This window comes from Phoxinus phoxinus (assembly GCF_949152265.1).
Source record: "Phoxinus phoxinus genome assembly, chromosome: 8".
Classification (NCBI taxonomy): Eukaryota; Metazoa; Chordata; class Actinopteri; order Cypriniformes; family Leuciscidae; genus Phoxinus; species Phoxinus phoxinus.
The window spans coordinates 17,838,618-17,853,560 of record NC_136883.1 but is presented as its reverse complement, the minus strand read 5'-3'; the positions used below and the strand labels follow the sequence as shown (position 1 = coordinate 17,853,560).

General features: G+C 43.6%; 1 protein-coding gene across 1 annotated transcript in view; it reads left to right on the top strand.

Moving 5' to 3' along the window:
* Positions 1-14,943, top strand: part of LOC307002810 (uncharacterized protein) — a 185,218-nt gene that overhangs the window by 169,628 nt on the left and 647 nt on the right. The window contains exon 2 of the mRNA XM_079620741.1: positions 11,390-12,267. Coding sequence (XP_079476867.1) covers positions 11,647-12,060 — 414 coding nt within the window. The 5' untranslated portion in view covers positions 11,390-11,646 and the 3' untranslated portion in view covers positions 12,061-12,267. The remainder of the gene's footprint in view (positions 1-11,389; positions 12,268-14,943) is intronic.

The window sequence follows — 14,943 nt, the reverse complement described above, 5'->3', positions numbered from 1 at the left end:
TTTTACTGTTTGTCGTTTAAACGTGCCTGTTGCATATCTTTATTTTATATATTTTAAATGGTCTATTGGTGAAGTAATTTATAGCATTGATTACTGTGGAGGGAGGGGGGATTAAAATAATTCAGCATGAAGCAGGGATGTTTAGACCAGAAGGAAATCCCAGTCCCCCTGGCAAATCGCACCTTGCTTAAAACCATGTTTTTACAAACTCTTTTTATAGGCTAGGAACCAAAAAAAAAAAAAAAAAAAGGCTATCTTGTATAAAAAATGTTTTTGTTTGTTTGACTGCATTAATAATAGGCTATGACATGCATTAATAGGCTAATATAAAATGTACAAAAGTCTATGTTTGTTTGGGATTCGAACCCATGTCATCCAAATGATCGATACGTAAGTTCTACCACTCGGCCATGAATTTACTCACTGAGAAATGCCCGGTTTCTCCAGTCTTCTCCAGAGAAGCGCTCATCATTCGTCTCATTCCTCAATAGAATAGTAAACAAATAATCAGCTCCATTGCACCTAATTTATTTTTGTTTGTTATTTTTGTTATTATTATTATTTTTTTATCACGCTGCTCCCAACGGGCAATAGGCTTATGTCGCCCACCGACGTCTAGGCGTAGGCTACAATATGAAATAAAGGCTAGGCTATATTGTTCTCGTCTCTATTTTTAAATTATGATTCTATTTTTCTGTCCTAAACAATGTTCTATAGTTGACTATTTCATCTGTTAATTGACATTAACCCCACTTACATTTCAAAATACGGCAATAGCTGCTGTTTTGCACAATGTCCCTCTGCGCCACCTGGCGGTCATTTCGCGAATGACTTTGAAATGCGACTGGATTATTATTACCGCGGTAGTTTTGCTGCGGTGGCTGGCGCGGCGGTAATAGGCATTCTGGTTGAGTACCATCTGTATTGCGTCCACTATCCATCTTGATAGGCTCTGTTTCGAAGCGGCTAGCCCCTTAGAACGACCCCACTAAACGAAACAAAAAGTCTATCAAGTCTATCTGAAAACAGACGAGCGAGACACATATGCTCTCAATGCCCTGACCGGGCAGAGAGAACTCTCGTCCTCATTTTCGTACCTCACCGGTAGGGCAGACAGGGAAATGACCTGTGCCCTAAACGGTGTGTTTAAGGATTTAGGAACATAACCATGCTTAGGTTTGAGTATAACCCTTAAATCATTAGGCCCAAACTCCAAGCACGTAGCACTCACTGAGAGCGCATGTAAGTCCCCGATGCACTTCACTGAAGAGAGAGCCGGAAGAAACACTGTCTTGAGCGACAGGTGTTTGAGATCAATTTCCTGTAAAGGCTCAAAGGGATGACCTTTCATGGCTTCCAGTACCGTAGAAAGGTCCCATATGGGAACTGTAGGAGGTCTGGGAGGATTCAGTCTCCTAGCTCCTCTGAGGAACCGGATGACTAAATCGTTCCTTCCTATAGACTGGCCAAGCAATGTTTCAGAAAATGCTGCTATGGCCGCCACATATACTTTGAGCGTGGAAGGGGACCTGCCCTTATCCAGCAGCTCTTGTAGGAAGGAGAGAACCTCTGTCACTCCGCAATCCGGGGGTGACAAGCCACGAGCCGTGCACCAGCCAGAAAATACCGACCATTTAGAGGCATAGAGACGTTGCGTAGACGGAGCTCTGGCCTGCGTGATCGTGTTTAACACTCCCTGTGGGAGGTCAGCGGATACCCGTTGATGGCCCACACATGAAGGGACCATAGCTCTGGGTGAGGATGCCAAATCGAACCATTGGCTTGAGAAAGAAGAGGCACTGGCCACGGGGCGGTGCTTGTTAGCTGCATCACAGCTGGGAACCAAGGCTGGCTCGTCCAGAGTGGCGCTATCAGCAGCACTGAGCATCCCTCTTCCCTGATCCGCTCCACCACCTGGGTTAGGAGGGAGACAGGGGGAAAAGCATAGAGAGGACGACGAGGCCACGAGTGGGTCAGAGCGTCCTTGCTTTTCGAGAAAAATTCTGGACAGTGAGCGTTTTCCTGAGACGCGAACAGGTCTACATCCACTCTGCCGAATTTCTTCCACAGCAGCCGTACTGTCTGTGGGTGCAAAGACCATTCTCCTGTCGGAACGTGGTTCCTGGACAGTCTGTCTGGTCCTACATTCAGGAGTCCCGACACGTGCGCTGCTTTCAGCGAAAGCAGGTTGCTGCGTGCCCATATCAGGACTCGCCTGGTTAGCCTGTACAGGGTCAGGGACCTGAGGCCGCCCTGGTGATTTATGTAGGATACCACTGATATGTTGTCTGAACGTACCAGAACGTGGCACCCCGTTACCAGGGGACGAAAGCGCGTGAGCGCTTTGCTCACTGCTAACATCTCGAGGCAGTTTATATGAAGGAGCTTCTCCCGCTCTGACCATAGGCCAAACAACTGTCTGCCCTCGAGCAGCGCTCCCCATCCTGCGTTGGAAGCGTCCGTAGACACCACCCTCAGTCTCGAGGAAGTCCCCAGGCTTACACCTGAATGGTACCAGTCTTTCGACCCCCAGGGGTTCAAAGCTGTGGTGCACGCTTGATCGACCTTGAGGCGAAAACGACCGGTTGCCCACGCACTGTGAGGCACTCTCTCTTTGAGGCAGAACTGCAGCGGGCGCATGCGCAGAGGGACTACAGCGCCGCAGCGGAAAGAGCTGACTGTGCGCTGAATATCTAGTGTGCGCTGGGGTGACAGCCGTGCTGTCATCGACAGCGAGTTCAGTTCTATTCCCAGAAACAAAATAGTCTGACTGGGGAATAGCGGACTCTTTTCCCAATTTACTGTTAAACCGAGATTGTCGAGGTGGTTCAGTAACATGGCTCTGTGCTCCACAATCTCTGAGTGAGATTGGGCTAGAATGAGCCAGTCGTCCAAATAGTTCAACACTCGAACGCCCCTGAGTTTGAGGGGTGTGAGTGCTGCGTCCATGCACTTCGTAAATGTACGGGCCCCTCTACGGTGGCAAACCGGGAGGGGGAGGGCTGGACGAGTTCCACTGGAACTGTAATGCTTATGTTTGTGTGTGGGTGTGGGCGCGGGGAAGCGGGCACATTTACCACCTTTATAGCATCGCTCGCCTGGGCAGAGCGTCTGCACGCTGGTTTAGTTTTTACAGAAACCGTGAGGCGTGCAGGAGGTAGCAGAAGTGGGCACTGGGTCGTGGGTACGTTTGCTACATTTAATGCACAATCGACCTGAGTCGATTTTATGTGCGCGAGCCCCGTGTGTGAGGCTGTGTTTGTGTGTAGGGATGGGCACATTATAGTGGGCAGTCTTACTACACATGAAACACCATCGGCCGTGGCCGGGACACCAGAAAATACACTCTTTAAAGGATTTATCTGGGTAGCCGTGAAAACGTCTTTTGTGTGCAGGCAAGCGGGCAATGAGACAGGCTTGTTGGCTGCTAAATACACTGTACCAGTCACTTCTCTTGGGACTGGACGAGCGGCAAACTTCGGTGAGGGTCCGGCCGCAGCGGGACTTGAACACCGTAGTTTTCCTAGGAGTGCTAGGATGATTTCGGGGCCTCTGGCTTCAACACGATCTTCGGCCGCGGGCCACGCATCGCGGGGCGGCGGCTGGAAGATCGAGAGCGCGGTCTCGAGCTCTGTGTCTGGCGGCGTTGAGAAGAGGCATTGGACGGAAGCTTAGGCTGTGAACTCTGAGCAGACGGTTTCGCAAGGCCTGCTGCAGAGTTGGAGCGCTTCGGGAGGAAGTGCTTCATAGCCTGAGTCGCTTTCTGCACCTCAGCGTACCTGTCGGTGAAGTCCTTGACCGAGGTTCCGAAGAGGCCAGCAGGGGAAAGCGGCGCGTCGAGGAACGCGGTGCGCTCCGCATCCGGCATGTCAGAGAGTGTGAGACACGGTGAGCGCTGCCATGCTCCGTCTGATGGCCTGTGCTGCAGACTTTGAAGCGCGGAGAGCGAGGTCCGTAGCGCTCCTCAAGTCCGCCACACAGATCGCATCAGGTCCCTTCTCGTCCAGTTTGCGGAGGAGATCGGCCTGGTAGATCTGTAGCGTGGCCATCGTGTGCAGCGCTGACGCAGCCTGTCCATTAGCGGCGAAAGCGCGGTGGAGCAGGGATGACGTCATGCGGCAAGCCTTAGAGGGCAGCGCCATCTTAGCACGCCATCCGGCGGAAGGCGGGCATAAGTGCGCTGCTATTGGCTCTTCGACCGGCGGGAGGGAAAGGTAGCCTCTGTTTTTGCCGTCGTCGACAGCGGAGAACGCCAGAGAAACAGAGGACCGTGTCCTGGTCGAAAACGGGGAGCTCCAAGCTTTAGCGACCTCTTCATGAAGATCAGGAAGGAAGGGCGCCGGCTTGGATGCAGGTGTAGTGCGCTCCCCGGGCAGGAAGTAGCCGTCCAGACGGTTGTGGGTGGGCTGCTCGGCAACGCCCACTCGAGGCCAAGGCTCGCCATGGCCTGAGTGAGCATGCGAACTAGCTCCGCCTCGATGCTCGCTCTCTTTCCCGTTGAAGCACAGACAGGAGGCGCGAGGATCCTCAGAGCTCACCCAATCCTCACTGCCCGACGCCAGGAGAGAGTCCCTTCTCTCAGCATCGCATCGACCTCATCCTCGTCGACGACAGAAGCGGCGGCAGGCTGCGGCCGCTGTCCGTCGGGGATCGATGAAGACGAAGACGGACGCATCGGCGAGCTTTGACGGCTGGGAGAAGGTTCCGGGTTCCGCTGAGCACGGTGCTTTTTACGGCGCGGCACTACAGCGGTGAACACGGGCTCTCGCAGTGATGCCAAGTGAATCCTCAGAGGGCAACAGTTCTGAGTGAGGGCAGTCGCGGCGTGAACTTGGATCCCCTGCCTTGGACATGGCTTTCCATAATGTTTGCAGCATTGTCTCTCAAGACCAGGTGACACTTGTTAACAGGTATGTCCCACGCTCTGATAATTTCTTGCAGTGCATCTGCAACGTTTAATGCGGTGTGCCTTCCATCGAATGCCTCACATCGAAGAATAGCATGTGTGCGCTTAAAATCAGAATCAATCCAATGTGAGGTTACACTTATGTATGACTGTGTAGTGTACTCACAAGTCCATATGTCGCATGTAAATGCAAAAGAATGTGCTTCGGCAACGTGTTCTTTTATGCGGGAAGTGGTGGATTTCAGGGATGATTTTGTCAGCAAAAAAGCGCCTGGAGGGGATTTTGTAACGTGGCTCATGCAGATGGAGTAGCTCGTTGAATCCAGTGTCTTCCACTATGCTATAGGGTTGCAAGTCGATTACTATCATTTTCCCAATTGCTGCATTAACCCTCTGGGGTCTAAGGTGTTTTCGGGGTCCTTGAGATGTTTTGACATGCCCTGATATTTGTATTTTTTTCAGTTGCTAATAAACATATTAATGGCAAAGGTGTAATTACACTCTATTTAGCACGAACATGACTATCATAATATGTGAGCAACATGTATGTACATGTTTGCATTTTTGAGAGAATATTATTTATGCGTGGTTATTCAAAAACTCAAACTTACATTTTCTGATATAAGACCACAAACGACCAACTTCACATATTCCCACAATACTTTTGACTAATGGATGTTGTCGCCTAGAGTTTTTACTTCAAAATGATCTGAAAATCATCCAGGCAATATGCAGGTGGGCGTGAATGATCCAACAATGTCATGAATAATGTCCTAATTCACACCCGAGAAGACAAAGACTTGCTAATGCTGCATACTAATGAGCCTTTCATTCAGGTGTCACTGAGCCACAAGAAAGAATGCAAAGACAACACACACACACACACGCACACACACACACACATATATATATATATATATATATATACATATACATACACACACACACACACACACACACACACATATATATATATATATATATATATATTAGGGCTGTCAAAGTTAACGCGTTAATTACGCGTTAACGCAAAATCATATTAACGGCACTAATTTTTTTAACGCGCGATTAACGCAGCGCTTACTTTCTGTTTGACCCGTGGCCCAACCCCTAGTTGGAGAAATGGAGATACACAATGTTGCCAACTTAGCGACATTGCAGACACCTTCAAAAAAGGTATTCTCTTCAAAAAAGCGCCCAAACCTTATTTAGTTTCTGAGAATCGCCATTTAGTTTCTGAGAATCGCCGGTTCTCTCCCAGCACGCGCTCGAGAGAGAGAGAGAGAGAGAGAGAGAGAGAGAGAGGAGCAGTGCTTTAATTCAGTTAAACACAGATATTATGTTGCTTCTCTAATTTTACATGCAAGTATAGCCGAAATCACAGCACAGATATTGTTATCTTATGTGTAACGTTATTTGATTTCATCAGACGACTCGATTATCAGGATTTTTTTTTCCCATTTACGTCAGCTAAATGAACTATTTTTCAGGCTGTTTGAGATAATAGAATGCCTAAAAATCTATAGGCTACACTATCTGGGAAAATTATGATATAAAAACTGGACGCGCGAATGAGATGAATTCGCGTCTACCGCGCCGCGCTAAATGCCTCATCTGCGCCGCAGGACCTCCAGACGCGTCTTCACATTGAAATCACTCGCGCCAGACGCTCTATTCGCGTTTGGTGTGAACGCAGCATACACTTGTCCGCGGTTCGTCCGACGCTGCTTCTGAATCTCTCTCCGGCCGGTGAGGTTTAGTCCATATAAAAAAACTTTGTTATGTCCATATAACTTCATCCGGTTAGCCAGTAAGCTCACTACGACGCCGGTGAAAACATACAACAGCCAGCCGGCCCCTGATGACAACGACGAAGAAGAAGATTTATATTCTATATATTCGTTAGCTTTTATTGGCAGTTGGCAAACAAGCTGAGTGATGCGCGAAGCAGCACGATGTATTACCGTCCGCCACCACGCACGGTAATAGAGCTTTTGTGAAATTAAACAAAGTTGAAGTTATTTTAAAAAACCTAAAACATTCGGGGCTTTTGACAAAACATTCGGGGCTTAAGCCCAATTAGCCGCCCCTCCGCCCCTGTATGGGTCGCGTTTCAGTCACTATTTCATAATCATTCCGTTGTTTGACAACAGAAACAGTAAAACAATGAAAACAGTTTTATTGAGAATTTAGCTTCATCAAAATGGGAACACAGAGAGACAAACTAATATAATAATAAATAATAAATGTACATTTAGCATTTTCAGAAGAGCTGCCCTGTCATGCAAAAAGCTAAGATGTTTGGTTTAGTAAATTGCTCAGTGCAAAGAAAGAGAAGTAATGGGAACCTGGTATTTCTTTGTTCTTTCTTCATGTGTCTAATAGACATGAACAAGTTCTTTGAAAAACATCTATGACCTTTGAAACATGTCTGGTCTTCATGCTCTGTGTTGACTATGGTTTCAATAATAAACATACATTTGCATAAAACATCCATATTTATCCATGCCCATAATGATTAGAGTATTACAAACTTGAAAAGTATCAATTTAAGGTACATTTAGAACAAATAAAAAATGTGCGATTAATCGCGAGTTAACTCATGGCAATCATGCGATTAATCGCGATTAAATTTTTTAATCGATTGACAGCCCTAATATATATATATATTACTACAGAATTGGTTCAGAGTTGGAAACATCTTGAAAAAAAGTGTATTTTTCCACAAACTGTGTATGCTTGCAAATTGTATAATATCCAAGGTAAACATTTCTAGTAATTGTGCAGTTAATTCCCATTCGTATTTTCAGAAAGTTTTGGCATATGTAGGCTATCCTCTCCCCAAATTTGTCACTAATAAAACACAAAAATAATTTAAAGAGAAGGCTTATATTGACCTTTTAAAATTTAGTTTGCACCTTGTAAATTAGGTTTTGATGTGGCAGTAAAAACTTTATAATCTATCCAAAACGAAATGTTGTCTTTCATATTTCGTCTGTAACATATCGTCTTTTATAATATATTTTAGGGCATTAATGTTAATTTGCAGTTTAATATGTTGCGTATACAAAGATTTTGAACAATACGCTTATTTCAACGTATTCAGTCGATTTTTACTAATCTCAGTAGGCAATATAGATAGTTTGCTAAAAGCTCAATTCATTCACACACAGACACGCGCGAGCTGTAGTAAACAACAGCATGCATATGTGCCATTCATTCATTCAAACACAGAAACGCAATTCAAATTTAAAGTCTTTTGAGGTTTACAGACACCATTTCATATCGCGATTAGAACAAAGCACTTACTGATCTGCAGCTGGATTCGTTGTTAGGCTACTCCAGCACGTTTGAGGTAAAATTTTCAGGATTATCACGATATTATTATTCCTCACAGTGGTGTTATCCAGCTGTTGTGGGCGTTGACTGGTTTGCATGTGTTGCTTCAGATAATCTGCGTTTGAATAGTGCGCTCTCCATGGGCGTGTCAAATTAGCAGAGTAATGAGCTGCCAGAACGATAATGAGAACGGCTGATCTCTCTCTCTTTTTATATAGATTACATAAACAGATAATATTTATTTTAGTTTTGAATTAGATAATTTAAAACTACACACTTAAATGATTATAGAGATAAATATATATCATGTCTGAGTGAATAGTATTCGCTGAGTTTTGTTTAAGTTTAGAGACGTGCTTCAGAAAAAAAGTTCACGGAGACGGAGATGCAGAAAGCACACCCTGTATATTTTCTTTATTTTACAAAAGCACAATGTTTTATTTCGATTGTAAGTGGACACATAAAAAAGTAGACATTTAACAGCTTATTTTTTCATATTTCAAAACTGACGGAGTAATTTAAGTCTATTTTGCTGCCATGTAAAAAAAAAACGAGCAAAACGCGCCCACGCGTTTGCCGACCCCAGAGGGTTAATGGCTTTGGCTCGTGTGTGATCTGAGGCCCACTGTTTGTTCGGTGTAGGGCTAGCAAAGCTAGTAATGGTCGTCTGGTTAACACACGTTTTTAGCTGTGACTGTCCTTCCTCTGCCGGACCTGAAGTTGCTCTCTGCAACGTTAGATTCCTTCATGCACAACTCGTATTCTTTTGGATGTTTTAGACGCAAATGTTTTAACAGCGGCAATGTTGTGTACTGTTAAGGGTCCTTGCCACCTCGAGACAAATCGGCATTGCAAACTAATAATAATCTAATAAACTAATAATAATTGCAGAAATAATATAGAATTCATAGACAATTGGAAAAGTTTTTGGGGCAAACCTGACCTGTTGAAAAGAGATGGTATTCATCCCTCCTGGGATGGTGCTGCTCTTCTCTCTAGTAATTTGGCTCATAGTCTTAGAGATAAAACATGACAATCTGGGGCTCAGGTCAGGAAGCAGACAGAATGGCTTAACCGACCGTCTGCTAGCGGCCTCAAGTCACCAAGGTCAGCTAAATCCCATCACATAGAGACTCTTTCACCTAGATATCATCATATAGAGACTGTGTCTGTTCCCCGAACTTGGAAATCCAAAAAACGTTCAAACCCATCTAAGGTTAAAAATTGTATTGATGATCAACAAATAAAAAACAGATATAATACGGATGAGCAAATGATAAAGCTTGGGTTGCTGAATATTCGATCTCATACTTCAAAAGCGCTAATAGTTAATGATTTGATTTCAGATTATAACCTAGATGTGCTGTGTTTGACAGAAACCTGGCAAAAACCAAACGATTACATTGCCTTAAATGAGTCAACCCCACAAGATTACGGTTATAAACATGAACCTCGTCTGAAACGCAAAGGAGGAGGTGTTGCTGTAATTTATAGTAATATTTTCAAAACCACTAAGAAATCTAGTTTTAAATATAATTATTTTGAAGTGTTGGTGCTTAATGTCAAAATGTATAGTGTAAACGATAAATCATGTTTGAAAATTCTGCTGGCTACTGTATACAGTCCACCAGGGCACCATATAGACTTTATCAAAGAATTTGCGGACTTTCTATCAGAATTAGTATTAGCTGCAGATAAAGTACTAATTGTTGTTGATTTTAATATACACATTGATAATGAAAAAGATGCATTGGGATTGGCATTTAAAGACATTGTAAACTCAATTGGAGTTAGACAACACGTGTCAGGACCTACTCATTGCCGTAATCATACTCTAGATCTAATACTATCACATGGAATAGATGTTGATGCCGTTGAAATACTGCAGCAGAGCGATGACCTCTCTCACTCGGAGAGTCGCGAGTGAGCGCTTTGTTTGTGTTTGGAGCTCCGTCGAATTGATTCATAAATCATTGATTTTCTTCTTTACACTCATTTATAAACGAGCATTTTCTATTTTTCCAGCGTGTGAACATATCTCCGATACTACTCTCTATAAAAAACAATCGGATTGCTTTGATATCGCTAGTTATATCCAACTTTCCGAACTTCCGTTACTATCTCTAACGTTAGCCCGCTAGCATTGCACGCGTGGTCTCGCCTATCGACCGTCTTATTTACACTCGAATCACTGAAATCGCTTTGTTTGTGTTGGAGTTTGTGTTGTGCTTCGAATCGCTTTGTTTGTGTTTGGAGTTTGTGTCTGTGTTTCGAACCGCTTTGTTTGTGTTGGAGTTTGTGTTTGTGTTTCGAATCGCTTTGTTTGTGTTGGAGTTTGTGTTGTGTTTCGAACCGCTTTGTTTGTGTTGGAGTTTGTGTTTGTGTTCGAATCGCTTTGTTTGTGTTTGGAGTTTGTGTTGTGTTTCGAACCGCTTTGTTTGTGTTGGAGTTTGTGTTTGTGTTCGAATCGCTTTGTTTGTGTTGGAGTCTGTGTTTGTGCTTCGAATCGCTTTGTTTGTGTTTGGAGTTTGTGTCTGTGTTTCGAACCGCTTTGTTTGTGTTGGAGTTTGTGTTTGTGTTCGAATCGCTTTGTTTGTGTTTGGAGTTTGTGTTGTGTTTCGAATCGCTTTGTTTGTGTTTGGAGTTTGTGTTGTGTTTCGAATCGCTTTGTTTGTGTTTGGAGCTCCGTCGAATTGATTCATAAATCCTTGATTTTCTTCTTTACACTCATTTTTGTGTTTCGAATCGCTTTGTTGTGTTTGGAGCTCCGTCGAATTGATTCATAAATCCTTGATTTTTTTTCTTCGTTACACTCATTTATAAACGAGCATTTTCTATTTTTCCAGCGTGTGAACATATCTCCGATACTACTCTCTATAAAAAACAATCGGATTGCATTAATATCGCTGGTTATATCCAACTTTCCGAACTTCCGTTACTATCTCTAACGTTAGCCCGCTAGCATTTGCACGCGTGGTCTCGCCTATCGACCGTCTTATTTACACTCGAATCACTGGAAGGATACGGGTTCTATCCATGATTTCAGTCCTAAATTAGTAGTGATATTGGTAGCATCACTGCTAATTTATTGTTCATCTGTCATAATGGCGGATATATCGGATGTGTGTCTACCTCTGAGTGCAGGTGAGGACACGTTTGAGCTGCATTCGGTGCGGTTGGAGCTGGAGTCCGTGGAGAAGCAGATCCGTGATCTGCTGGGGAGGCAGGCCGAGCAGCGAGACCGACGATCAGCGCTTGAAGCATCACGCGCCGATGCTCACAAGTCAGTGGTTAGTAACTTTTCGACTCCGGCCTCCTCTACTCCGTGTATTTCTCTGCACAGGACCCGAGCATCCCTGCCCTCATTCACCCCGGCACCGACACAGCACCATGGACCCTGGATGATTCCACAACGGAAGACGCGAGCCAGGACCAGAGCAAGGACCTCTCCGCCCCTCCCGGTCTTCGAGATCTCCACCCGGAACCGCTTCTCCCCTCTTCGCAAGACGGAACGCGACGACGCTGTGATCATCGGCAGTTCCATGGTCCGGGATGTCCGCGCTACCTCAGGTAAAGGTATGGTGCGCACTCACTGCTTTCCTGGTGCTCGTGTTCTCGATGTCGCTGCGCAGGTCCCTGAGATCCTGAACGGTGACGAGCGCGTCGGAGCTGTCGTGCTGCACGCGGGGGTGAACGACATCAGGCTGCGGCAGACGAAGGTTCTGAAGAGGGACTACAGGAGCCTGATCGAGACGGTACGCAGAACATCGCCTGAAGCAAAGATCGTCGTGTCTGGACCGCTTCCCACGTACTGACAAGGACAAGAAAGGTTCAGTAGATTGTTTGCACTAAATGAATGGTTAATGTCATGGTGTAATGAACAGAGACTGCTCTTTGTAAATAATTGGAATCTGTTTTGTGAGCGACCTAGGCTCTACCGTGCTGATGGCCTGCACCCCAGCAGAATCGGAGCGGCTGTTCTGTCGGACAACATCTCCTAGACGTTACACACCATATGACTAGTAAGTCAAAGTCCAAATCACATTCTTTGCTGTCTCAAATTAATTGATATAAGTACCAGTGTAGAACACTTTATAGAAACTGTGTCTATTCCTCGTTTAGTGAGGCCAAACAATAAATCTACTGTAGGATCTAAGAAAAATCTAATTGTGATTAAACCAGAAAATCTCAATATTGGTGAACAAAAACCATTTCTAAAGCTAGGTCTTCTAAACATTAGATCGCTTACACCTAAGGCGGTTATTGTAAATGAAATGGTCACTGATAATAGCTTCGATGTACTCTGCCTTACTGAAACCTGGCTTAAATCTAATGATTATTTCGGTCTTAATGAGTCCACTCCACCAGGATACGGTTATAAGCATGAGCCCCGTCTGATTGGTCGTGGCGGCGGTGTTGCAACAATCTATAGAGATACTCTTAATGTTACTCAGAAAACAGGCCACAGGTTTAATTCGTTTGAAGTACTTGTGCTAAATGTTACGCTCCTAGATGTAAGAAAGAAATCCCTATTATCTCTAGCCTTGGCTACTGTATATAGACCGCCAGGGCCTTACGCTGATTTCCTAAAAGAGTTTGCAGATTTTCTCTCAGATCTATTGGTCAATGTCGATAAGGCAATAATTGTTGGAGATTTCAACATACACGTTGATAACACAAATGATGCGTTAGGGGCTGCGTTTACAGATTTATTAAACTCCTTTGGGGTCAAGCAAAACGTTAGTGGTCCCACTCATCGTCTTAATCATACTCTAGATTTAATTATATCATATGGAACCGATCCAACCGATATAGATATTATACCGCAAAGTGATGATGTCACTGATCATTACATGGTAACTTGCATACTACGTACGGCTGAAATGTGTCATGTTGCGCCGCGTTATCGACCAGGCAGAACAATCCTTCCAACTACTATAGATAGATTCTTGAATAGCTTACCTGATCTATCTCAGCTTCTCAGTGAACCCAAACAAACAGATGAGCTAGAGGAAATGACTAGCAGTATGAGCACCATTTTCTCTAGTACATTAGAAATTGTTGCACCAATTAGATTAAAAAAGGTTAGAGAGAATACTAAAGCACCATGGTACAACAGTGCTACGCGTGTTATCAAGAGAGAAACTCGTAACTTAGAGTGCAAATGGAAACAAACAAATTTAGAGGTCTTTAGAATCGCGTGGAAAGACAGTATGCCACGTTATAAAAAGGCTCTAAAAGCAGCCAGGGCTGAGCATCTCTGCAAACTAATAGAAAATAACCAAAACAAGCCAAGGTTTTTATTTAACACCGTGGCTAGATTAACAAATAAACAGACATCACCTGAACAAAATATTCAGTTACATTTTAATAGTAATGATTTCATGAATTTCTTCACTGAGAAAATAGAAAGCATCAGAAACACAATTGTAAATGTACAATCTTTGACAGCGTCTTATGATTCAGCCTCAATTATCACCCCTCAACAACAACTACAGCGCTTTACAACTATAGGACAGGAAGAGCTAAATAAACGTATCACTGCATCTAAAACAACAACATGTTTATTAGATCCAATACCCACTAAACTACTGAAAGAAGTGTTACCTGTAGTGGAAGAGCCTCTTCTCAATATTATTAACTCGTCTCTATCTTTAGGACATGTTCCAAAAACATTCAAGCTGGCAGTTATAAAACCTCTTATTAAGAAACCACAATTAGATCCAAATAACCTAGCAAATTACAGACCCATTTTAAATCTTCCATTTATGTCTAAAATACTAGAAAAAGTTGTGTCCGCTCAACTGTGCTCTTTCTTGCAAGAAAACGATATCTATGAAAAGTTTCAGTCTGGATTCAGGCCACATCATAGCACAGAAACTGCGCTGGTTAAAATTACAAATGATTTACTTTTAGCTTCTGACCAAGGCTTTATCTCAATACTAGTTTTACTCGATCTTAGTGCTGCGTTTGACACTATAGATCATAAAATACTCTTAGATCGACTTCAAAATTACACTGGTGTTCAGGGAAAGGCATTAAGCTGGTTTAGATCGTACCTATCAGACCGTTACCATTTTGTCCATTTAAATGGGGAAAAATCAAAGATAACGTCAGTAAATTATGGAGTGCCGCAGGGATCTGTATTAGGCCCCCTGCTATTCTCAATTTATATGCTGCCACTTGGTAATATTATAAGAAAACATGGAATAAGTTTCCACTGTTATGCTGATGACACTCAATTATATATTTCATCAAGACCAGATGATAACACTAAATTATCTAAAATGACAGAGTGTGTTAAAGATATAAAATATTGGATGACGTGAAATTTTCTTCTATTAAATTCAGATAAAACGGAGGTATTACTGATTGGTCCAAAAAACTGCCCACAAAACCTCTTACAATACAACCTTAATCTAGATGGACGTCCTGTTACTTTATCCTCTACAGTAAAAGACCTGGGTGTTATACTAGACCGCAACTTGTCTTTTGAAAATCATATTTCAAATGTCACAAGAACAGCCTTTTTCCACCTTAGAAACATTGCTAAGCTACGTAATATGCTATCAGTTTCTGATCCTCCGTAAACAAGCTACAGTTAGTCCAAAATGCAGCTGCTAGAGTTCTTACTAGGTCAAGAAAATATGATCATATAACACCAATTTTATCATCTCTACACTGGTTACCTATTAATT